The 24,225-nt window shown below is 37.0% G+C and overlaps 4 protein-coding genes across 13 annotated transcripts; 2 read left to right on the top strand and 2 right to left on the bottom strand.

Moving 5' to 3' along the window:
* Nucleotides 1–1,124: 1,124 nt before the first annotated feature.
* LOC111779790 (axial regulator YABBY 5-like) lies at nucleotides 1,125–3,508 on the top strand. Its single transcript, XM_023659939.1, has 7 exons — nucleotides 1,125–1,453; nucleotides 1,842–1,961; nucleotides 2,558–2,711; nucleotides 2,795–2,843; nucleotides 2,934–3,009; nucleotides 3,086–3,155; nucleotides 3,303–3,508. Exons 1-6 carry the CDS (start codon nucleotides 1,379–1,381, stop codon nucleotides 3,152–3,154), a joined length of 543 nt encoding a protein of 180 aa, XP_023515707.1. The 5' UTR covers nucleotides 1,125–1,378; the 3' UTR covers nucleotide 3,155; nucleotides 3,303–3,508.
* LOC111779789 lies at nucleotides 1,188–15,404 on the bottom strand. 6 transcript variants are annotated; one of them, XM_023659932.1, is made up of 4 exons: nucleotides 14,781–15,404; nucleotides 14,518–14,690; nucleotides 14,366–14,441; nucleotides 1,188–1,313 (listed from the first exon to the last, which is right to left on the bottom strand). In XM_023659932.1, the coding sequence occupies exons 1-4, from the start codon at nucleotides 15,342–15,344 to the stop codon at nucleotides 1,203–1,205; spliced, it is 924 nt and encodes a 307-aa protein (XP_023515700.1). In that variant the 5' UTR covers nucleotides 15,345–15,404; the 3' UTR covers nucleotides 1,188–1,202. The 6 variants fall into 6 exon arrangements, with proteins under 6 accessions (XP_023515700.1, XP_023515703.1, XP_023515701.1 ...); XM_023659935.1 differs by having other exon boundaries at nucleotides 1,188–1,307; XM_023659933.1 differs by having other exon boundaries at nucleotides 14,366–14,438; nucleotides 14,781–15,402.
* LOC111779788 (nuclear pore complex protein NUP1-like) lies at nucleotides 4,837–12,703 on the bottom strand. 3 transcript variants are annotated; one of them, XM_023659931.1, is made up of 9 exons: nucleotides 11,825–12,368; nucleotides 11,402–11,454; nucleotides 10,594–10,760; nucleotides 9,553–9,766; nucleotides 8,465–8,779; nucleotides 8,282–8,368; nucleotides 6,683–7,339; nucleotides 6,472–6,544; nucleotides 4,837–5,789 (listed from the first exon to the last, which is right to left on the bottom strand). In XM_023659931.1, the coding sequence occupies exons 1-9, from the start codon at nucleotides 12,087–12,089 to the stop codon at nucleotides 5,662–5,664; spliced, it is 1,959 nt and encodes a 652-aa protein (XP_023515699.1). In that variant the 5' UTR covers nucleotides 12,090–12,368; the 3' UTR covers nucleotides 4,837–5,661. The 3 variants fall into 3 exon arrangements, with proteins under 3 accessions (XP_023515699.1, XP_023515698.1, XP_023515697.1); XM_023659930.1 differs by lacking the exon at nucleotides 4,837–5,789 and adding an exon at nucleotides 12,520–12,703 and having other exon boundaries at nucleotides 5,895–6,544; nucleotides 11,825–12,211; XM_023659929.1 differs by lacking the exon at nucleotides 4,837–5,789 and having other exon boundaries at nucleotides 5,895–6,544; nucleotides 11,825–12,365.
* A 3,181-nt stretch (nucleotides 15,405–18,585) lies between the features above and the next one.
* On the top strand, nucleotides 18,586–24,006 carry LOC111780349 (CBL-interacting serine/threonine-protein kinase 24). Of its 3 annotated transcripts, none has more exons than XM_023660722.1 (16): nucleotides 18,605–18,700; nucleotides 18,910–19,090; nucleotides 19,267–19,475; nucleotides 19,993–20,055; nucleotides 20,182–20,253; nucleotides 20,363–20,470; nucleotides 20,568–20,642; nucleotides 20,743–20,796; nucleotides 21,050–21,175; nucleotides 21,665–21,754; nucleotides 22,112–22,234; nucleotides 22,647–22,766; nucleotides 22,931–23,047; nucleotides 23,143–23,199; nucleotides 23,286–23,360; nucleotides 23,472–24,006. In XM_023660722.1, the coding sequence occupies exons 2-16, from the start codon at nucleotides 19,087–19,089 to the stop codon at nucleotides 23,538–23,540; spliced, it is 1,362 nt and encodes a 453-aa protein (XP_023516490.1). In that variant the 5' UTR covers nucleotides 18,605–18,700; nucleotides 18,910–19,086; the 3' UTR covers nucleotides 23,541–24,006. The 3 variants fall into 3 exon arrangements, with proteins under 3 accessions (XP_023516491.1, XP_023516490.1, XP_023516492.1); XM_023660724.1 differs by lacking the exon at nucleotides 18,910–19,090 and adding an exon at nucleotides 18,788–18,888 and having other exon boundaries at nucleotides 18,611–18,700; XM_023660723.1 differs by lacking the exon at nucleotides 18,910–19,090 and having other exon boundaries at nucleotides 18,586–18,700.
* The last annotated feature ends 219 nt before the right edge of the window (nucleotides 24,007–24,225 follow it).

Below are 24,225 nucleotides of genomic sequence, written 5' to 3'. Positions count from 1 at the left end.
TTAATACAGGTGGTGGCAGTGGCAGTGGCAGTGACAATTAATATTATGAATCATAAATAAGGTTTAGATATGAATTTAATGTTACATTAAACAGTAAACAGTGTGGAAAGCATTAATTTAAGGATTGAAATGGAAGCTTCAGTTCTTCCTTACGTACAATAAGAAGCTGTTAATTTCTTGATTTAAATGTCAACAAAGTAATGTGATTGTTAAGTTATACTAACTTTACAAAAATTAAATTCCTATTCCAAAGGGCAAAATCGGGAATTCAATAAAAATAATAAACTTCCTCGTGAATCGAGATCTTTTGGCTCAACCGGATAGCTCGACTGCACAGATTTTTAGAACACTTCTAACAGAGAAACAAATAGTCAATTTTGAAAGAACCAAAACTACCTCATACTACGAAACTTTGAATGTTATAATATGCCCGCTCTAGTTTTAAGGTTAGATTTAAAAGTTAATTCAACCTGTGAGATTCGGTTGACTTGACTGAGTTAAAGACATGACTATGATAGAACAAATTTTGAAGATTCTATTGACTTGACTGAGTTAAGGGACCATATTAAGAACAGATTTTGAAGATTCTGTTGACTTGACTTGATTGGGTTAAGGGCATAACTCTGATAACATGATTAGATTTTGAAATGCCAAGAGCATGACTCTTATACTATGTTAAGAACTGATCTTGAAGATTCTGTTGACTTGACTGAGTTAAGGGCATGACTCTAATACCATAGGCACGACTCTAATATCATGTTAAGAACAGATTTTGAAGATTCTGTTGACTCTGATACCATGATAAGAACCTCAAACCTTTGTAATATAACATTATCCACTCTAAACATAAGTGTTCTTAGCTTTGCTTTTGGTTATTACAAAGCTCACGTATCAATAGAAAGATATTCTTACTTATAAATCCATGATCATCCCTATTATCAGCCAACATGGGACTCAACAATCCTTAACACAACACGCCCGAACCAAAAGATATCGATATTCAAACTTCGAAAAAATGCCATTTCCGAACACGTTAGCTTAAGGTTTTGCGTCTGAATTCATCCTCTTACGTCCCAAATGTTTAGTGGGCAGAGCTATATATATATATATATATAGATATAGATATAGATAAAAGGTTAGATTTAGTTTGGGTAGAAAAAGGAGGTGAAAGTTTTAGAGTGTCGTGATATAGAATGATCCAATTATGAGGAAGAGAAGAGGAGAGAATAAAAGCTATTTATTGTTGGAGCTTCTTCTCTTACTTTCTTCACCTTTTTCTCTCCACACTCTTCTTCTTCTTCTTCTTCGTCTTCCTCCTCTTCACCCAAAGCACACTCCTGTTTGATTCATTGCCTCCATCAGCACCACCCATCACCCCATGGCCAGCTGCCTCGATATTGCAACTGAACAGCTCTGCTACATCCCTTGCAATTTTTGCAATATTGTTCTTGCGGTACTCATAAATTCTCTTCTTTGTCTTCTNTTTTTTTTTTTTTTTTTTTTTTTCTAGATCTTTATGGAAAGTGCTCAATTCAAATGTTTTTCTACATGAAAATGGGTGAGGGAAAGAGATTAATATGGGAAATTTTGAGTTATGATGAACACAACTCATTGATGCCTTTTCTTNGTATGACCCTACAAGTGACTAGGGAATCTATTAAGAGGAACTAACATCTACTACAAATCTCAAAACATCATGCAACCATCTAAAAAAACCCTAAACAAAAACACCCTTTTCGGGTTTCGTCGTAATTTTATTTCTATCAACTTAAGCTTTTGAGTGGAAGAATTCGGCATAGATTAATGATTTTGACGATGACGATGACGATGATGATGGGCAGGTGAGTGTTCCATGCAGTAGCTTGTTTGATATTGTGACAGTCCGATGTGGGCACTGCACAAATCTGTGGTCCGTGAATATGGCTGCTGCATTTCAGGCTCTTTCCTGGCAAGATGTTCAGGTAACCCTAATAACCTAAACTTATAATTCAATGAAAAAGGCTTCAAATTTTGCATCTTTTTGACAAATTCGATGTGACCCAGATTCTAAAATCTTGAAACTAAGACAACCCACTTCAAAGTTTTCATTTTTATTTACACCACACAAAACCCTAGATAGCTACCTCCCACAGCTACTCAGCCGCCATAACCCCCATTGTTTTCCTCTTTTATCCACTGAGTTTCTTCATGTTCTTCCAGATTTTAAGTGCTTTTGCGTTTAGGGTTCTTTTAGTTTTTGTAGTATGAAGCCTATATTGGTAGCTAGGTTTCTTTTGTCATTTACTGTTCCAACATTCACAGAAAAAGGAAAAGATAGGCCAAGATCTGAAACCCCCCTTTTGAATTTGTTTGGATATTCAACTCTCATCTGGGTATTATATGCTTTATGAACTCATCAAACATCGTTTAACGGGTCGAGGATTGTTAGGAGAGAGTCCCACATTTGCTAATTTACAGAAGGATCATGCGTTTAGAGTTTAAGCTCAAAGTGTGGTAATTTTTAGTTTTCTGACATGTCGGTTGAACTATGCTTGAATTGGAATATGAAAATTTGTAGGTTCCGAATTACAACTTATACAGTTGTAACGGACCTGATTTTCAAGGTGATTTTGGATCGTCGTCGTCTTCATCATCATCGAAATGTAATAACAACAAGATGGAAATCCGAGCGAACACAACAATGGCAACAGAGGAGAGGGTTGTGAATCGACGTTAGTGTTCTTTCATTTACTTTCCTCTGCAAATCTCTTAAAAAAAATTTGAAATTTTATGAGTTGTTGTTATCCTTTTTCAGCTCCCGAGAAGAAGCAGAGAGTACCATCTGCATATAATCAGTTCATAAAGTGAGTAACCAAAGCCTTCACAACTTCTTTCAAAAATGTTCTAAATTCATTATATTTTCAGTTCTTAATTGTGATTTAATTGTGTTTCAGAGAGGAAATCCAAAGGATTAAGGCTAATAATCCTGAGATTAGCCATAGAGAAGCTTTCAGTACTGCAGCCAAGAACGTAAGCTTAATTTACAATAAACAAATTTTGGATGAAATGAATTTAAATTTGCTTATAAATCTCCAATTTTGATCAGTGGGCACATTATCCTCGTATACCCTTTTGGTCGGATGTTGGAAATCAGCAATCAAATGAAGCTAGATGATGTAAGTAAACGTGAAAAACTAGATTAAATTATAAGTTTATGTTCGTTCGTTTAAACGTTTTAAAGTTCATACACGAAATAGATAAAGATCTCGAATTTGATTCGAACGAATCTTCATTTGATATTGTTTTGGTGTTTGTTTGGTCAGGGTTTGGAGCGTTTGATGTGAAGGGCATGAAGGAGTGATGAATGAAGTTGCTGTTTTTTTTCTTTTTTCTTCTTATTTTACTTCATGAAAACAAACCCCAATGACTTGAATTTGTTGTTGAATTCAAGTGACAACTATAATATCTATCCATCTTTGGGTTGCTGTTGCATTATTTTCCACTATTGCTATCAAAATTTGACTTGAAAACTGTCACAATCTCTAATGATATCCTCATATGATGTGAATCTTCACAAGAAAATGACGCTTTTGGCATCACTTATCTCTGGTCTAAATCTTATGAACGAACCCTTTTTAGTTTAGGATTAGTCGAGGAATTTGAACATCTGAATTCTTGGTCGATGATAAGGTGATAAGGGGTATGATTCTTGCACTTCCTTGGTGGTTTGCTAGTATCAGATTCTTTTCCTTTCCTTCACAGTTGTTCCAAATCAAGTACATTATAAAGGGAATGAAGGGAGATGGAATTCCTTCCACATATAGCTTTGTGGGGTTATCTACTAATCCATGACGATCATTCGACACGACCCTCACGCTCGTTTAGGGTAATAGATTATGATAAATTCATCTCATCCCATGCATGTCATACACTCTAACGTTAGTTGAAAAGGGGAACGAAGCATTCTTTATAAGGGAAGTTTAAAGAGGTAATATTTGTTAGCGGTGGAGTTGAACGGTTACCGGACGGGGAAGAAAAGAGAGAAGGAAAGGGAAAAGAGGGGGAAAGCAAAGGTGTTTCCTTTAGAGACACAAAAAGCAAGTTATCTAAGAAAAGATTTGGAGTGTCGAAGCAGAGATAGCATAGAGAGGAAGCAGCTATGGCCATAATTAGGCACCACCACTGTCAAAAACAAAAGTAGATGAGGACCACCGTATGCTATTTTCAATCCCCTTTTCAAATATTTCTTAATTTTACATAACAAATATTAATCAAAAGGAAAAAAAAAAACAAAGAACCACTAACTAAAGCTACCATAAAAGATCAATCTTTTTCAGATTCAAAATCAAATGCATCATTTCATTTTATTCAAACCATTGACTGCCTAAACATGATTGTTTCCCAAACCAAAATGTTCTAAATTAATATGCTTTCTTTTGTGTCGGGTCCAATACATCAAACTTAATTATGATATTAGTTTCTCTTTTCGAGTTTAATAATGTATGAGATGGAAAATTCGAACATCTGATCTTTGACTATAACTTTTCCGAAAAGTTTAAATCTTTTATTCATAAAATGGTCTATTTAGTCTTCTTTGACGTGGACACAACTTTACTTTACTATTCTTTTTTTTCTTTTAAAGTTTTTCAAATCTCTATAAATAGGGTATTTTGGTCCATTTTTTTAAATAAAAAAAAACCTTTTTGCATTTATGACTATTTTTCAAAATAGATTAAAAAAAAATCAAGAATCAAAGAAATTGGTCTCATGAAAATTTTTAGTACTAAAATTTAAGCACAAGAGTGGGATGGATAATAAATATAATTAGTTAAACATTAAATTATATGGAGAGAGAGAGAAATAAAAATGATGGAATGTCATAGGGATCTTCAAGTGGTTGGAAATGAATGTTAGGGATGGAGAGATTGATTACAAGCTGTCAAAAGAAAGAAGTAAAGAAGCAATAATAATAAATTCATTCATTCAGTTGGAAAAAGACATGAGAAAAAAGAGTATAGAGTGGAGCAGGAGCAGCAGCAGCAGCAGAGGTAGCGGTGGTGAGTGGAAGTCATACGGCCGCTGCCACTGGGCGCTGCAGCAGTAGCAGCAGCAGCAGCAGCAGCAGCAGCAGCACCGGCACCACCACCTTCACATCTTCACAAAAACTTTACTGACATTTAGAATCTGAAACGTCACACTCGTGTCTGCTACGCATTCATTTCACTTCCTATCTCATTTCAATCTCTCTGACTTTCTTCTTCCCCACACAGTCCAGACAGAAGCCCCTCCCCCCCTTCCCTTCCGCACTCACCCACTCACTTTTCTTCTTGGACCTTTCTATCTCTCTCTCTCTCTCTCTTCAAATCTTCATCAGGCTGAAGGGTTGTCTTTGTTTCCTCCTCATTCTATCACATTCCCAACTTTGATGATGCTTCAAAAATGGGGGATGGGGGGGGGCCCCTCACCCGCCCGCCCGCCCCACCACCATTCGAGTTTATCTCATCTTTTACCTGTGATAGGATGGAATGAATTCCTCGTTACATGCAAAATTTAGAGCAACACATGTGAGTCCCTCTCTCTGGCTACCACAACCTGTTCTTCCACTTGTGATTTGGAGCCTGACCACGTGGACCTGTTCTTGTCCTATGCCCTTCCCTACTACCCTGTCATCTATTCAGATATCTACTTCTTTCTTTCATGCGTAGGAAGAATTAGGATGTAGGTAGGTATCCCATTCCCTTTTCCCAGATTTTTCTGGAATTCTTTGGGAATCTGCATCAAACTCTTCACATGTGGTGAAACTACTCTGCCTGCTTCAAACATCAAACCAAGCAAACTCAAATGAGGAATCCTGTTCTTACTTAATGATGTGACAGCTTGATCAAATCCAAACTAATGTACAGGAAACTAAAGCATTGCCCTGATAACATAATCATGAATGGAATGGAACATATGCATAAAGCCATCAACTGGCACTGAGGCTGTTTACTGTTTATGATTGAATTTGCAATTTTCTATTTGTTTATAAACACTAGGGTATTTGGCACTAGTTTCTAACCCCGTTTTGGCAATTCTTGGGGTCATTCCACTCAAAACTATACTTCAGAAGTCTAACCAGTTAGCAACAAACTGCATCTTTCCCAACAGAACCGAAGGAAAGTCTCGTATGATCATCGGATCCAAAGCTAAACTTAATATTTGAGGCTTCAGTGTGGATTGTATCGCTGTTTATTGAAGGGAATGAGAAAACAAGGCTAGGGCTGGTCTTCTTCGAATCAAAACTGTATGAAGGAACTGGAGTCTCAGGCTTCAATAACAGAGGCTGACCTCCCCCAAGGCTGGTTGATGGAAAGATAGATGGTGTTGGTGGTTCTGAGAGCATTCCTGAGGATGCTCCCGAAACAGGGAAAGTAAATGCCGAACCACTGTCGGAAGAAAATGCCCATTTTGACTCAGGCTTGTTGATCGTAATGGATGGAAAAATAGGTTTACCTCCAAGAGAGGGAGATGGCTTGATTTGAGTCCCCACTTCGGATCCAAGAGCTGGAAAGATCTTGGGAACAGCCTGCCCATAAATTCAACCAGAAATTAAGAACTCTTCAAGCATATGCTAATAATTTCAAAATACATACACAAGAAGCACTGTAAGTCGGTCAGTAATACATTTAAATAACTAAAACCAATTACAAAGTTACAGTGATACCTTAGGCGAGGAGCTACCAATATTTAAGCCTGCATCATCCTTGTGTTTTGATTCAGCATTGCTAAGCCTAAACTTCAGACCGTAAGGATTCTGGTTTGCAGCATCAGGATTTATGCCAGCACCCTCCTTTGGAAGAACCGTGGACATGGTTTTCCCCTTATCGCTCAATTGGGGGTGACAGTTCTGATCTACTTGGTTTGCTTTTTGGTGAGAATCTACGTCTACGGCCAAACTACTGGTTTCATTTGGCTTGACCGATAGTACATTGGAAGATGGGGTTTTCTTCCATTCAACTGCTCTCTTTAACTCTTCAGTCTTTTCTTTAGGAGTAGGTGGGTTTCTAGTAATATGCTCTAGGATTGTCCTAGCAACCTGACTGGACTGTGGACGGACAGTCGGTAGACTCGACTCAGAGTTGTTGATTCCCACTGATTGTGATAGAGGAATGATGCTTGCTCCTCCACGTTCTAGATTCTTCTTCATATCAGGGAAAATTGCTTCCGAAATATTGTTCTCTACTTCCATCTCTGGTTGTTGAGGTGGATAAAAGTAAGCAGATCGTCTGGAATTAGTAGCTGCAGATGCCTTATGCTGAAGGCTACAAGTCAGTCCAATGGAACCAGTTCCCTCATCCAATGGATCCTTACTTGAAGTCATCTATATAGACAAACAGAAAAAATAATAATGATAGAAGTAACCGGAAGGAACTTGAGCTTGGCACACTACAAATGCAAACCACTAATAAGAACCAGCAGCGGATAATGCTCGGGAAGCATTAATGCAATATTCAATATCGAAAGTTGCATTCAGAACTTAACGTACAATCAGACACTTAAACACTACAAACGGAACTAAAAGCTCGTCCTGGAATGAGTTGCTCAGTAATTAAAAAATTAAGCAACCACCTATAGGCACCATAGATAAGGAAACTCTTGCAGCTAATCCGTTAAGTTCTAGTTTGGATGAAAGATCATAAATCTAACTTGTTTATATCAGTGTTATGGCAAAAGAATTATACTTGGGCTTGACAAAGCAGCACAACAGCAACAACCATAGCCACATTTTCATAGAGGCACCAAGGTAATGGATAAACCGCTAGCTCAATGTACATCCTACCAGAAAGCGCATGAAAGAAACAAAAGATCAAGGATAACTTAATATTTCGGTCAAAGTAAAGGTTGAAGGGTCAATAACACATGAATGACATGCTCAATACGGGAGCCATACATATATAAAACCACTAAGTTTTTTAAGTTAATAGTTTTTCCTATAACTTGCCTTTGGATTTTCAAAATTAAAATAGCGTATTTTGGAAGTTCAAGTGTAAAATTTTGCCCTCCCCTACAGAAGTTTCTAGCTCTACCCTGTAATACACATGCACAAAAAGCATACAACAGTCCTCTATAATATTTCAGCTTTTATTCTTCTCGTTAAAATGATCAGCTTTTATACTACCTTAAAATGGCTACTAATTATGGACGCAAATTTGTCCTGTACAGAAGCTCAATATAAATGCTACAAAAGAACTTCTCAACAAGAGTTCCTGTGGTCATATTATTGGCTTTTAGACATTGAGTGCTTAATTATAAAAGAAATTACCACGGAATAAGCTGGAGATCGTGACCTCTGCCAGAGAGGTGATGGTGTATTCACAAACTTTTGGCCATCTCCTTGCAACTGAGTTAGCTGTTAACATGTAAAGGAATGGTTAATCATATGGTCTGGTTACATACACTAGGTCATAACCCAAAAAAAATGGAATTGAAGACCGTTTCTATATACCTTAGACTTGGATTTGGACATTGAAAAGATACTCCTAGAATATGGAGTCCGAGGGAAATTATGAAGACCAAATCTACCTCTTTGACTTCTTGGAGTTACATAACCACGTTGACTTTCTGACATGGCACCAGGCCAACAAGTTGAAGGATTGGGGGACATTGATGGAATAAAAGGCATAGACATTTGATGATCACCATGACGCAAAGCCTTTTCATCATCTGGCATCTTGTCCGAAGCTAAGCCTGGTTCAGATTTTTGGTTGCTCATGTATGCTCTTGCAATATCCACAGGTGATGCTCCAACTTCTCTTAGTTTCTGCTAAAGTACACCCAATGCTGAATTATTAGAGGCAGAAAAACTTGAATAGCAAGCTCTAAACAGTGAACAAAAATTGAAAACTTTGGCAATGAAAATTTGTAGATTCTTGTACAAATCCCAATCCTAGAGCTTTTAACATCTTAATTTCCTATTGATTTTCCAACATTAACCAAATTTACCATATTTCTAACAGAGATAATTCATTTTACTGATTTACCATATTTCTAACAGAGATAATTCATTTTACTGATTTGATTAATGAATGTCTCATCAGCACTAGTTTTACAATTTGATTTTCAGATATCTTCTACATAATTTAATTACTTAGTAATAAGAAGAGTCCTAAAACAATAACTTGAATATAACTATAAATATGAAAAACCTAGTAATCGTGTAGTAATGGATAAGGCATTCAGTTTGATCTAGTTTTTTACCATCCCAATACTGGAACCGGTCTCCTTGATGTTTAATACATTATACTATTAATGAATACAGAAATAAGTTACCTAGGATGATTTTTTGATCTTCAAATTTGTGTGTGTGTGTATAGACATATATGTAGAAAAAGAACACTGTCTATGGAACAGCATTACACACAATCGCTAAATACTAGCATGACCTAATAAAACCTATAAAAGGAACATAAGCTATCGTGAAAATGGCAGAAATAATCCTTCAGTCCGCACTAATGTGTAAAAGAAGTTCTGAGTTCATAACAGCAGGAAATATTTACTTGCTATAAAAACTACTCAAGGATTCACCCTACTGACCAATGAATGTGGACGAGGAGTTAAGTTTCCCCACGTAGCTCTCTCCAATTCTTCTTGCTTTCCTTCACGAGGCATTTCAAGAACTCTATTTGCAGTAGATGGCGGCTCAACTTGTTTTTCAATGCTCTGTGGGGAAAATGTATTGTCTTCCACTTTATTAGAAGGTTCAAGAGCCCTTGATTGTAGTACCTCTAATAAACGACTCACTTCATCCCTGCATAGTATATCAGCCAATTTAGAGAAATCCAGTACTCAAACTGGCTATGTGGCCGTGGAAAATGTTTAAGAGGATCAAAAGAGACTACAGACATTGCGCCACTGCCAGCATATGGTAGAACACCAATATTGGACGCTTGACTGCCCTTGGAAATAAGGCATTGCACCATTACCAGTTTAGACACATAGGCAATGCTGTTAAATATGGTTACAAATGAAATTATCGAGACTACTGACACTGCTATATATGGACATTTGACTATCCCTTGGATGCAACCTCAAAAGCAAATAACCTATTTATTCATGGCAGAGGAAAGTACTACCACCATGGAATTATGAATAAAATAAGTTGCTTCACAATAATGTTTCATCCAGTTGCATTTCAACGAGACGAAACACTTCAACTAAAGTCTGTGATGAAGAAGTTGAAGATGAACACACTATATAGTTTAGGGATCATGTTTTGGTTTCACGTGTTGTGGACAACTCAGATACAAGTCAAGCATGTGTTGGGATTGGCTTCTTCAACTTCTTCAAAATATTGCATATTATATCACTTTCAAACTGACTTCCAAACACCAATATTGTAAAATTAAAATACACTTTCTGTCTGAAAATTATTGAGATCTGTTCAAATATAATCAGAAAATGGATATTGTACCAGACAAGTCCTCGTCATGTCTCTGTCTAAATTTGTTAGTAAATGAGTCATCATATCTACATCAATATCATGTTGGATTGAGTCCATGTCCATGTTTCTTAGACAATAAATGACACACCACTTCGTTGATAGAACAAACAAAATAGTCAAACTTTGCAAGTTACCTCGAAAATGTTTTTCCTTGGATCCATTTTTCAACATCAATTTTTCCATTCCCGCCTAATGCATTATTTTCTTTGTCCTTTTGGCAGCCATTAAAATCAGAATCGTTCTCTGATCTATTTGCCTCTCCACTAGAACCAGGTAATCCAACTAAGGTAGAAACCCCTTGCTGCAAGAAATGAACCAGGCTGTATGTTGATGAATCACATTATTGCATGCATATAATTTTTCAAATGAAAACTAAAAGTGTAAAATGGAATGAAATAAAAACAAAAACAGGACATAGGAAATCATTCCGTGGGTGTTAACCAAAAAGTTTGGACAAGCAATGTGATTCTGTAACTCCAAGCCATAAGGACCAGGATAAGAATATTGCTATACAGAAAAGTGAAACAACAGAAAAAAAAACGACACCTGGTAAATAAAATTTAAACTAGCAAACAGTCAGATTTCTTGCAGAAAACAAATATCAACAACATCTGACTGAACATCAAAGTTTAATGGAAGATCAATAACTTCAGCTGGAAGACAAGCATGAGCGCACTCACAAGGTCAAAACAGTAATAAACTTCTAGGCTACAAACCAATCAAAGTATGGCTACCAGCAAAAAGTGACTGTTACGAGTGGTTAACCCTTGCCCTATGTCTTTTATTTCGATTGACTTCTATCTCATTTTGATAAAACCCCAGTAAGCACTTTTGGATATTGACTGTTCATTTGTCTGTTATCAAAACAATACCCTGATACTCATTCATAAGACGGCATCACAGCAAAAATGTAACAAAATAACAAAAAAGAGCTACATTTACATTTTGGGGTTCTTCTCCAGAGACGTTATCCTCCACCTCTGCCTCCACTTTATCTGCTAAAAAAGAATTCACATCAACAACTAATCTTACTAGAGAATGTACAAAACAAACCAATAAAAACATTCTCTGGAGTCTGATGTGAACAATGTCTACTAGATATATGCAAGCAGCATGGTAACAACATAGCTAGAATACTTTCACTTATGTAAATTAGAAATTTTACGTTGCAAATGCAGAAAGATGCTTACGAAGGGGAAAAAATTAGAAACCTCACCAGTCAGTTAACTAGGATCATAAAAGCCATCAATTTCCTAAAATGCCTAAAATTAAAATAGAGTATAAAAAGGATAATGATTTCAACCAAGATAATGCGATGTCCAAAACCCAAAGCAGTAGAGAAGATTGGGGGAGGGCGGAAATGACCTTGATCTTCGTCTCCAGGAGACGGAAGGGCATTAGAGGGCAATGGTTTCGGGAACAAATATGGAAGCAATCGGGTGGCGCCGCCGGTAATGAGCCGGTAGGTCGGATCAACGAGCTTCGAGAGCCAACGCCTCTGCGATTGGTTATGCACTGGCCGAGCGTAAGGGGAAGGCGGCGGCTTTCTTGTGTTTGGCTTACGAACTTTGCCTCCGACTCCTCCACCGACGTATGGTGTCGACGACGTTCCTCCCTCAGCCCTCTCCATGTTTCCTCCAACACACGCGGTCCGGCTTCAGCGTCGGCGACTGGTGGTAAGAGCACCGTCGGCGACTGTTTTTCGCTCCTTTTACTCTTTGGAAATATGTCAACTGGAATTAGTGGCGACGACTGCGAGCCCATAAGCCGCAATCATGTCAACCTTCCTTTTATTACTTCTTCAAACGACTTGTGAATTTATGCTTACTATGTTTAGATTGACATGAGAGCCTTAAAACTATAGCATAATATCTCGCATGTCTTCTAACTACGTACAAAGTTTCTATTTCCTTTGATTTTTAATGAATCATCTTGATATCATGTTGTTGTAGTTTGTATAAACAAATATGAACTTCCACGATTTGAATTGTATGAAATCAAATTAGGTGTGTAATGTGTAATTGAACCTGCCAACACGAGTGTCACAATCGTATTCTTACAGGATGTTTGTGAGTGATTGTGCAGCATTCACTCTTGAGTGAGTCAGCCAACTCGAAATCGTGTGTCGCATTCAGTCTGACGACGTATACTCAAACCTCTGACCCTGCTTTAAGAAGAAGGTTTTGGAAAACGACGACAGAGAAAGATCTTAGAAAAAGAGTTTGAAAGCAAGATTTGAGAGAAATGAAGAAGGCAATGTTATAAACTACAAAAAAAAAAAAACAAAAAACAACAACACAACGGCTTAGATAACATATAACTCCAGGTAGGAAGAATTTACGACTAGTCGCATCTCCTTATAGTCCATTCTGAGGCATTTCTGATTTACCAAACGTAGACATGATCCTACCGAAACATCATCCTCTAGAAAATACAATAAAGAAATTGTACATCACGAAAGCAATAAAGAAAAGCGATAAGAGTAATACAATCCAATTTTCTTGTCCCCACAAAGCTTACTTTCATGAGTCAGATTCGTTCCAAGTTCATCCCATCAATCATCTAAGTTCATCCCATCAATCATCTGCGATCCAAACAAACTGAGCTGCCAGTCGTTTCAGTAAAGAGCTTCAAAGAAGAGTCCCTCCCATGGTGGTGACTGAGTGAAGGTGTTTTTAATGGTGATAAACATTCAAAAAGCTCAAACAGTCTACAAATTACGGTCACCAATCTTGGCAACCTCAGTGGCAGTGCTGCTTAGCCTAAGCTTTGAATAGTTTCAAACTCCCAACAACAGCACAACCCAGAAAAACACTTGAACATGAAAATGGAAGGTGAAAAAGCTATTGTGAGAGATCAGCTACAACCAAGGTGGCTGAAAACCGAACTGGCAAGTGTCATCGTGATCAGTACTGAGGCAGAGTTATCTGCCACTGTCATGGTTGTTGGCTCTGTTCTAGGCTGGTTTTGGATCCTTTGAAGTTGAACCAAACTCCATAAATTACTTAGTACCCTGTTAACGGCAGTTCGCCAAAGAGGTACTACAAGCTAATAAATCGTTGTCTTATCCAAATTGTCTGGATAGGGAATACTTGGACGATCTTCAACAGCAAGCAGACAAGATAAAAGGTCAAATATTCGAACCACCACCACCATCCACCATGTTCTAACTGTTGAAAAAAGCAAACCTAATAGGAAGACATGAAGAAGAAACCGACAAAGAAAGTAACTAGGAAATCCCACACCAGTTAGAAAAGAGGACGAAACATTCTTTATAAGTGTGTGGCAACATCGGTTGGAGAGAATAACAAAGCTTTTTTTATAAGGGTGTGATTACATCGGTTGGAAAGGGGAACGAAACATTCTTAATAAGGGTGTGGCCACATTGGTTGGAGAAGAGAACGAAACATTCTTTACAAGAGTATGGAAACTTCTCTCTAGCAGACACATTTTTAAAATTTTGAGGGGAAGCTCGAAAGAAAAAATAGGTGATATGCCAATGAGGACGGTGAGACCCAAAAGGGTGGACACAGGGTGGTGTGCTAGCAAGAACGCTGACACTCGTTTCCCTCGAGATCAACAAATGCAGCACTAGAAATCATTTGTAATAGCTTCAGCAAAGTAACAACAGATATAGAGTACTCGCAAAGTATTAAGATAACATATATCTTATTTCCTTTCTACAACTTTCACTCCGTAGGGGGAAATTCAATATCTTTGGATGATATCAATACTAAGGCCAAGAAGGGAATATAAACAGGGTCTAGAGCTGTTATCTTCGAAGCTATAACGCAAAAGAAATGAAGCCAAAAGAAGTCTAAGAACTAACTAAGAAGCAGCAGCAATAGGCGGCGGAGGGTGAACTCCTTGGAAGAACCTCGTTGCTGGTTCTTCTCTAAGACTCTCTTCTTCTTCTTCTTCTTCTTCTTCCTCTTCTTCAGCATCCCAAAGGAAGCGTGCGTAAGATGCTAGAACATAACTGCTACCATAAAAGCAATCAATGAATATGCCATCAAACAACCACAGTAAGAATCTCATCATCAAATCCAAAAGCTTACCAGTCTTCAGGGGCAGCTTTAACAGCCTGATTATGATAACTCTCGGCTCTTGGAGAGTCCTTTTGAGTTTCCCATATCAAGTCAGCGTACATGGACAATACATTACCATCACCCGGATTGCTCAAAATTGCTCTCCCACAATACTCTTGAGCTTTTACAAGATCCCCACGAACCTAATACTCGAAACAAGTAATCATAAATACAAATAAAATAGTACGAATGTTTGAAATCGAACAGCATTTGTTCTTCGATCATATATTTACCTCTTTCAAGAAGCGAGCATAATTGCTCAAAAGCATTGAGTTCCCAGGATTTGCCTCGATCATTTTCTGATAGTACAGATCCGTACTCTCATTCCCATGATTCGAATCTCCAAACCCAAAACTCCCATCATCGCCACCGTCGGATCCGCCGCCGCCATGGATCCTTCCACCACTACCACCAACTCCACCTCCAACCAGAACATTAACAAACCTACCATCCCCATCTCCCGTTTCCGAAATCGACCCACAGCTCAAAGACGTCATTTCGGAGGGGCTAAACCCTACCGCATCGGTCTCTTCAGCCAACTCAGAAAACCCACTCAGAGTTCTGCTAAAGGGTTTCGTCCTAGGCACGGACAGGTCCCGAAGATCCGTCTCGGAAAGCGCCCGAGTAATCCTCCGCGGAGAATCGTCAATTATCGGAGATAAGCAACTAGGCGAACCAGAGAAGACAATGGAACGCGATTTTGGGATGTGGTGCACAATCTCGGTCTCTACAGATGAATCTCTGGAATGGTGTAACCATGAATTGAGAAGGGGAGTCGAAGCACTTCTCAGAAGCATTGTTCTGGAAGTATGGACGCCGTGTGTAGTTCCTTGAGGTCTGACCTACAACAATGGCGGCAGCGGGAGATTTTTATAAGACAATTGGGGAAGAGACGTTGGCTACATGACACAAAGAAAACCGCGTACCGGTCCACCCGGTTTTTATTTGGGTATCTCAACAACCGCATTTGTTTTAATCCAACGAACAAGTTAATTGTGAAAAAAATTTAAACATCACGAACAAAATCGACGTATGCTTGAAACTCGAATCACGTTTGCAAAAAATAATTTAAAACGTGAGCGAGAAAATACATTTGAAGAAGTATCTATCAGCAAAATGGCAATATAGCTCCGACATATAACTTCCGAACAGGGAGAATTTAACCACTAGTTGCATTTTTATCGTACATTTTGAGACATGTAGCCATGGACAAGACAAGCATGGACGGGATATCCGACATGTAGTCATAGACAACACCTCTCGAACAAATATGATCATGACAGTGTGGTAAAATTTATTTTTTAATTTTTAATTTTTGTAAAAATCTATGCAGAGAATATGGGACCCACAAGAGGAACACGTCACGGGAGTCGGGATCTACGATTACTGTTGATTGGTTACGTGTCAGATTTTTAACGACCCTTGTTAAATCAGTCACGTGGCCAAGACAACTACATCCCCAATCTTCCCAACGACAGCTGGATTTCACTTTCCACTACTAAAAAGCCCTCATGTTTTTCTATATTTACATTTCTACCACTCTCGCCCATGAGTGGCTGGACGTTGCTTTTTGGGGGCCCACACGGCCAAGTCCAGAGGAAAGGTTGCGGTCATGGGTGGACTCCACGGCTTGATTCAACGGTGAATCGTGAATCCATTAGAAAATGACAAAAATGCCAATCTAGGGGTATTATTGTAATTTCATATTTTGTTTGTTAATGATGACGGCGAAGTGTGTCCTCCGTACCTCGTCAATTATATCGGCGGCTGGAATTTTATGGTATTTATTTTACAAAAAAATAATACCTAAATATATTTTCTTTTTCTAATAAATTTCACGCAAAAATATTTAATTATTTAAGAATTAAAATAACCAATAGTTAAAAAAATAGCAAAATAAAATAGATACAAAAATGCATTAAAATTAGGTTTAGATATTATTTTATTTTTGTATTTATGACAAAAAAAAATAACATTTCGAAATTAAATGTAGCAAAATAAATGAAAATTAAAATACTATGATAGATAATGTTTAAATTTTAAAATTAAATTAAATAGTGAAGTGTGAGCCATGTATTTAATTTTTTATTTTTCCTCTCTGTTTCTTAATATATAATATTCCAAAATCAGAAGAAAAATAATAATTGTCAGCCACCCGAGAGGTTATAAAATTGATTTCAATTTTATTTTATTCTTGCATGAACAAAGTGACAGAAAATTATTAATTATTATTAAATTCTGGCACGTTGTCGTCGTCAATTTACGAACCTCAGCTAGGGCCGTTCATTTTTCCATCACCTTTTTCACGTCCAATCAGAACTAAGAATCTCCCCAAATGGACCCCACCATCGTTGTCGGTTCCTTCTCATTCTTTCTACTGTCTGTTTATGTGCTATTAAAGTTGTGGTTGTCGTTTTGCTTTTAGTCTTAAAAGACTCAATCGTTTGTTAATATTATCCACGGAGTTCAAATCTCGTACAGTTGACTTTGCGTAATCATGCTGCCACGAAAGTGCAACTGTGACACTATGACTTATATGGGTCACGACCTCGTATATTTATAAATGTATAATGGACATTACATTGTAACAAACCAGGAAATCATAGATTCTCTTTGATTTATGATAACAAACAAGTAAATCAGTAGATTATCTTATTATGTACCGATATGATCTGCATATTAACTGATATTATAACTAACGCATTAAGTATATACTACATCCGAGTTTACCATCAATTTTTAAATCAATGATAAATCTTAACTCATTACGTCAAATTTCGACCAAATTTGATTAAACTTTATAAAATGGGAAACATATATTCATTTAATTATATAGCGTGAAAATTATATTATGAAATTGTAATGGTACTATCATTTATATTATTAATGAAACGTTGACTATATGTTACAAAAGAAAAAAAATGTGGATTCTTACATCACTCCGAGTACGTTTTTTTTTAAAATGGCAATACAAGTGTTCATTAAATTATTGTACATATCACATCGAACTTTATTAACTATTTTGGATAAAAACATCAAAATTTTCGTACACTTATCAAATAAAAAGTCTATCGAATGAGACGGGATCATAATCTATTCCCTTATTTATCTTTACCTTCTATTCATGGGATCGAGTTTTCTACATAATTTTTTTTTCTATTTTTTTATATCTATTTGTTTAAAATAGTCATTTTAGTCAAATAATTTATTAACGAATAATATTTATTTATAATATAATTTTTACAATTTAAATTTCATTGTTACAACCTATTTTTCTATATATATATATATAACTAACCACGAGAAATCTCTTTATTACATGTTAGGTTTTTTTTTTTAATTCCGATTAATAAACGTCTTGGAAAAAATGTTAGTAGCATGTGAAGGGTGTAGGAGGAGGCTTTGACTTTCGTAGTCTAGGATTTGGAAATTATATACCATATAATATAAAAATATTTGAGTTAATTTATATGAATCTTTACCACGTTTAAATGTCAAAAACTTGTTAAAAAATCAAACTTAAATTATATGTATAACCTTTTTGGGTTTTATCTAATATATATTTAAATAAAAATGGTAACATACACGACTTTATATAACTTCTATGAGACATTTCAAGACCATAATTTACTATTTTTTAGCGAAACATTAAGCTAAAGAAATCTTATTATATAATTAAAATGTCTTAATTCATATATCTTGTGAGTTGTTAATTCAGTGGAAGATGATGAGTTTATGAGTTTACAAGTAACGAATATTATAAGTATTTTGGGCCAACAAAGCCACGTGGAAGTGAGCCCAAAGCAAAGCCAAGCGAGCTTATACTCAAAGTGGACAATATCATATCATTGTAGAGAGTCGTGATTCCTAACATGGTATCAGAGTCATATGGGGAGTGAGTCGTGAGTAGAATGTAAATTAGTTTATGAGGTCACATTTTTAAAACGTGCACAAGACAGTACTCGCGGGAGTGGGGCGCAATTTGCCGCTTGCGGGTATGGATTGACACGTAAGTAGTGTGTATCACATTTATCTGGTTTCCACTTTTAAGAAAGCCCACCATTTTATACCAAAGCCATTATTTTCGTGCTTCCCTGATTGCACCGTTTTTCAATATTTTCCTGCTCCTCCGCCGGTGATTAGTGAAATTCCGGTAAGTATCTCACCCGAATATACGTAGTTACTTGGTTTCCCTACCTGTTGTTCTTTAAGCTGCTTCTCACATTTTGGTTCGAATTAGCGAATAAATTCTGGACGACTTATGATTTCCTCTGCTTGCTAACCGAGAATCGTACGGAAACGGAAATGGATTAGTTACCAAGATTATTTCGCAATCCTAAGGTTTTGCTCCCTATTTTTCAGATCCTTGTGTCGGTTGGCTGTGATCAATTTCCGTGCGAATCTTTTGAATTTTGGGTATCTATGCTGAAAATAGGAAGAGTATTAGGAATACTGTGATCCTGAGCATGAAGAGAAATTGATTGCGTCGTAGTGGAATAATGATGCGAAATTGATAACTGTTATTCTTGACTAAAGCTGATGTGTATGATTCGAATTCCATTTTAGCCTCGACCGTTCAATTCACGCTGATTTGAGTTTTGGAATAGAATAATTGAGGACTTCTTTTTCATATTTGATGCTCTTTGTTGAATTGAATGGATTGATGTTTTTTTTTTTTTTTGGGTCGTGTTGGGTGCTTATAACTATTCTGTTTCGTAGTTGAGAACTATCGCGGAGTTTGTTTTCTTCTGGGAAATGCGATCATGAAGCGGGTATCTCGAAAAATTGGGAAGTATGAGATGGGGCGGACTGTCGGCGAAGGAACGTTTGCCAAGGTTAAGTTTGCATGTAACACGGAGACGAAGGAGGGCGTCGCCATGAAAGTTATGGCCAAAAGTAGCATTCTCAAACACAAAATGGTAGAACAGGTACTTCACTAAATTCTTCTTACATGTCGGGAAGGATTGACTGTCCAAGTGCTGCCTAATGAGTATATTGTCATGTTCACATAAAAGATCGGGATATGCACTTACTCTCTGGGCTTGTTGGGCATATTCTCTTTGTTTTGGGTCAACTGAACATTATGAAATCCATTTTTAACCCTACTTTCCCTTAAGGCACCTGGATTCACTACTCACTTGAAGATTCACATTGCCTAGCACTTTAACAAGGAAGTCATAGGAATGTTCAAATGATTTTCTATATGTGGTGAAGGCTTTTGCCATAGATGAAAAAACTACATAGAAATCAAAAACTGAACAAACTCAGAGATTGGGCAGGAATTGCATGCTTTCCCTCTGCTAATTAAAGTCATGAATTCATTAAGCCTGCAACATTCATGTCCAGAAGGATGTTGCCATTACTTTTATATAATGATACTTGCTCTTTGCTTCCTGTTCTAAGTATTTTGTTAATTTGATTCTTCTTTTGTAAATCGTCTTTCAGATTAAGAGGGAGATATCAATAATGAAAATTGTCAGGCATCCACATATTGTCAGACTGCATGAGGTACGCTCATGTCTTCATGACAATATCAAATAGCTTGTAGGAGTTTTCTGTAGTTAGTTTCCTGCTTTTGGGATCTTTTATGATATTCCTTTTCTCTGTGTTTTCCTATCTCCCCCTAAATTCCAGGTATTGGCTAGCCAGACAAAGATATATATAATTCTTGAGTTTGTCTCTGGAGGTGAACTATATGATAAAATAGTACGGCTTTCCAGTCTAAAATAATTGAATAATATTTCACCTTCCTTATATTAGATTGGTAAGTATCTGGACTGTCTAATTAATATTTATATATAATTTATCTGCGCAGGTTCTTCATAAGAAGATTCCAGAATTTGAGTCTAGACGATACTTTCAACAACTGATAGATGCAGTTGCTCATTGTCACAGCAAGGGTGTATACCACAGGGACCTTAAGGTGCAAAACTTTAAAATAGAGAGAATAGTTCGCGGTTCTGGGAAAAAATTATTTCATAAGTTGTGATCCTAATGAACGCTATCTTTCCTTGTCGTAGCCTGAAAACCTTCTTCTTGATGCTGATGGAAATCTGAAGGTTTCTGACTTTGGACTGAGTGCGCTGTCTCAACAAGTATTGTAGAATGACAATTGCCTTGAATGATAGAAATTTTGTTAATAGTTATATGCACTTTACTCGCCTTTCTTACCTATTTTGCTTTGTCTCTAATCAGGGTGTTGAGCTGCTTCACACCACATGTGGAACTCCTAATTATGTTGCGCCTGAGGTACATTATTCATAAGCCATGTCAACATATAAGTACAAGTTAAAGACTCATGATTCGTCAGTTTTAAGGATTGTCCAGGATGTGAGGCTATCCTTGCCTCGATGTATGTACTTTATGTTGTTAAAATGCTCTTAAGTAGGTGTTCCATTCTATTGGTCTGTTTCATTAGGTTGTGAATGATGTAGGAATATGCTCCTGTCTATCTTCTTTATTATTCTGTTTTTCAAATCATTATGTGAGCTGCTCCTTGCAGGTGCTTCGTGGTCAGGGTTATGATGGTGCAGCTGCAGATATATGGTCATGTGGAGTCATCCTCTATGTACTAATGGCCGGATATCTTCCTTTTTCAGAGTCAGGCCTCCCCACCCTAAATATGAAGGTCTGTTTCCAATCTTTACATCACCATAGTTTCTTAGAACTGAATGATTATCTCATATTTATAAATAGGAAGTCTATTGTGTGAGAGACAAAAATGCTCTTTTAGGTGCCAACGGTCAAAAAAGTGTAAACAAAATCCCCTATTGGCTAGGAAAGGAAGTGATCGTGGGTAAATTAGCGAGGGTAATTATCTCCATTGGTACAAGGCCTTTTAGGTGGTTCCTAAAGAAAAGTCATGAGGGTTTTTGTTGAAAGTAAACGATATATACTATTGTGGAGATGGGTGGAGGTTCGGTTGTCCTTGTCACCAACATTTACAATAGATATCCAATTTATAGAATGTCGGGGCTAATTTTTTTTCTCCCATTATGTTCTGGGGATTGGAAGCATGCACGGCTGAACTGATTTTCTCAGTCAAAATAAGATGATTGCTCAGTGCTTTCACAACTGTGAATGATAAGTTTCTAACAACTTCGTTTCTGATGCATAGATAAATGCAGCGGAGTATTCCTGCCCCTATTGGTTTTCACCTGGTGCGAAGTCCTTGATACAGAAGATCCTTGATCCGAATCCTAAAACTGTGAGTTTTTTCAGTTTAGATATTTTAATTGTCAATTCTCCAATTCTGAGATTTTTGGTTCACCATAAACCCACTAGTTCAATCATTATTTATTAGTGTACTATTTTGGCGTTTCCTGCCTTTATTTGTATCATAGGGTAGGGGTTTGGGTTTTAATGATGTATTGGTTATGCTGCTGAGTGTTGGAAATATTGGTCTTGTTGGGTGGGTTGAGTTCATGTAAAATTTTGGCATTCATCGGTGTTGTCATGGAGCATCTTAAATAAAGAAAAAATATTCTCCACATCATGTAGGATTTAATACCTGGTTGTATTCCGTGAAAAAATTTCACTATAGGTTTTCATTTGTGCAATGTAGCGGATTCGAATTGAAGAAATCAGAAAAGACCCATGGTTCAGAAGAAACTACATGCCTGCTAAACTAGGAGAAGTTGAGGAAGTAAACTTAGATGATGTACGGGCTGTTTTTGATGGCATTGAGGTTGGTTTTTGTTTCCTTTATTACTACTTATGGTTTTGCTTCTCTTCAAAAGGAAAACAGTTGGGGCTTTGTATTCTGTGTACAAAGACATACAACCTTGAACACTACCTGAATCTGCCAGAATCCGCCCCTCCTTACAGGAGAGAGTATTTCCGTATGAAACAAATGGCCTAACTTTCACGGTTATGTTTAAATTGCCTTTTGATCTTATTGTTCATTGCACGTGATCACAGGTTTATATGGTGCATACTATACGGAATTTTTTGTGCAATGAAATGCAATCTTCTTTTCTAATTTGCTTCAAGTTTAAAGCTTGTGTTCCTGGATCTTGTTAATAATTTGCTTGTTTTTCATGCATATTTGTGTACTAAATTAATTCTCTTCGCTCTCATCAATACTTATCATTTTGCAGAATGAATATGTGGTTGATCAGTCAGAAAAAAGTGACGATGGTCCGTTGATGATGAATGCATTTGAGATGATAACATTATCTCAAGGGTTAAATCTGTCACCATTATTTGACCGGCGACAGGTTAGCTTGTTTCAAGCCCTGTTTTTCTTCTTTGACATAGAATGTCAAGTGCTCGATTCTTTTATCCTTTCAGGCCATAATGTATCCATCTTGCTTTGTATGTGTACTTGTTGGAATTCTGAGATTTACCATTCCTCATCATCATTCTTTCCTTCCCATGACAGGACTATATAAAGCGGCAAACACGTTTTGTTTCTCGTAAACCTGCTAACTTTATAATGTCTACCATTGAAGTAGTGGCAGAAGCAATGGGTTTAAATGTCCACACACGTAATTTCAAGGTGCAACTGTTATTCTTGCCTCTTGAGGAGTGAAACTGTGACATGGTTTTGGAATTACATATTAATTTTAATTTTGATTGAAATTTTCTTTACAGACAAGGTTGGAAAGAAGGACTGGACACAGGGCTTCACAGTTTGCAACTGTGCTGGAGGTACTCTCATAACCATGATGGTTGATAACCGAGGTTTTATAAACTATTCAAATCATTTGCTTATTAAATTCACTTCTGGTTTATAGATTTATGAAGTGGCCCCGTCACTTTTTATGGTGGACGTTCGCAAGGCTGCAGGAGACACTCTAGAATATCACAAGGTAATTTGATACAATTAGACCTTGGTACTCAAAAAGACACAGGGAGGCCTAAATCCTTTAGATATATTTATTGTTAATAAACTGTATTTTCTTGTTTGTGTGGCATTGTAGTTCTACAAGAATTTCTGTGCTAAGCTAGAAAATATAATCTGGAAACCATCAGAGAGCGTAGGGAACTGAAGCCCTGCTTGGTTACTAACTGATTCTATGGAGCAAATGCCAAAAGCAGCTGTTCATCATGATGAGATGCTTTTATCAACGATGCTGCAGGTGTTCATGAAGCTTCTCTTTGTCCATGATCTGAACGTTATATATGCTGTTATGAATTAGAAAACGGAAAGGCTAAGCTGCAAATAATGTAAAACTGGAAGTATGTAGGGTTTGTGTGTGTATGCTTAATTTTCTTTATGCCGACCCCGACCCCGACCCCGACCCCTTGGAAATAAGAGGATGGAAAAGTGAAAAAGACATCCACATCGGAAATTCTGCTTGGATTGTACAGAATGTCATTGAAACTAAATTTAGGATCTTTTTGCTGAGAGCTGTTATTTTAATGAATCATTTGCATAAAATGTTACTACATTCAGAATATTGTATGTTTGTGGAAGTGAAGCCCTTATGGCCAAATGTAAACCATCTTTGTTCTTACAGCAGGTCTGTTGTTTTTCTTTAGGATAACTAAAAGTTGTTTTCTTTTGTGAAAGTTGTTAAAGATTGGTGAAATCGTTATCGGCGACACGACGACGGTGACAAATAAGGTAAGATGTCGGACGGAGACACAGTTAATTTATGCTTTTTAATCATCTCCTTCATTTACTCTTGGATCTGTCTTAATATCTCTTAGAGTGCTCTCAGGTATTGGATT

Source organism: Cucurbita pepo, chromosome LG18, assembly GCF_002806865.2.
Source record: "Cucurbita pepo subsp. pepo cultivar mu-cu-16 chromosome LG18, ASM280686v2, whole genome shotgun sequence".
Lineage (NCBI taxonomy): Eukaryota > Viridiplantae > Streptophyta > Magnoliopsida > Cucurbitales > Cucurbitaceae > Cucurbita > Cucurbita pepo.
Note: the sequence above shows the minus strand (reverse complement) of the source record. Positions and strands in the feature narration are given on the sequence as shown.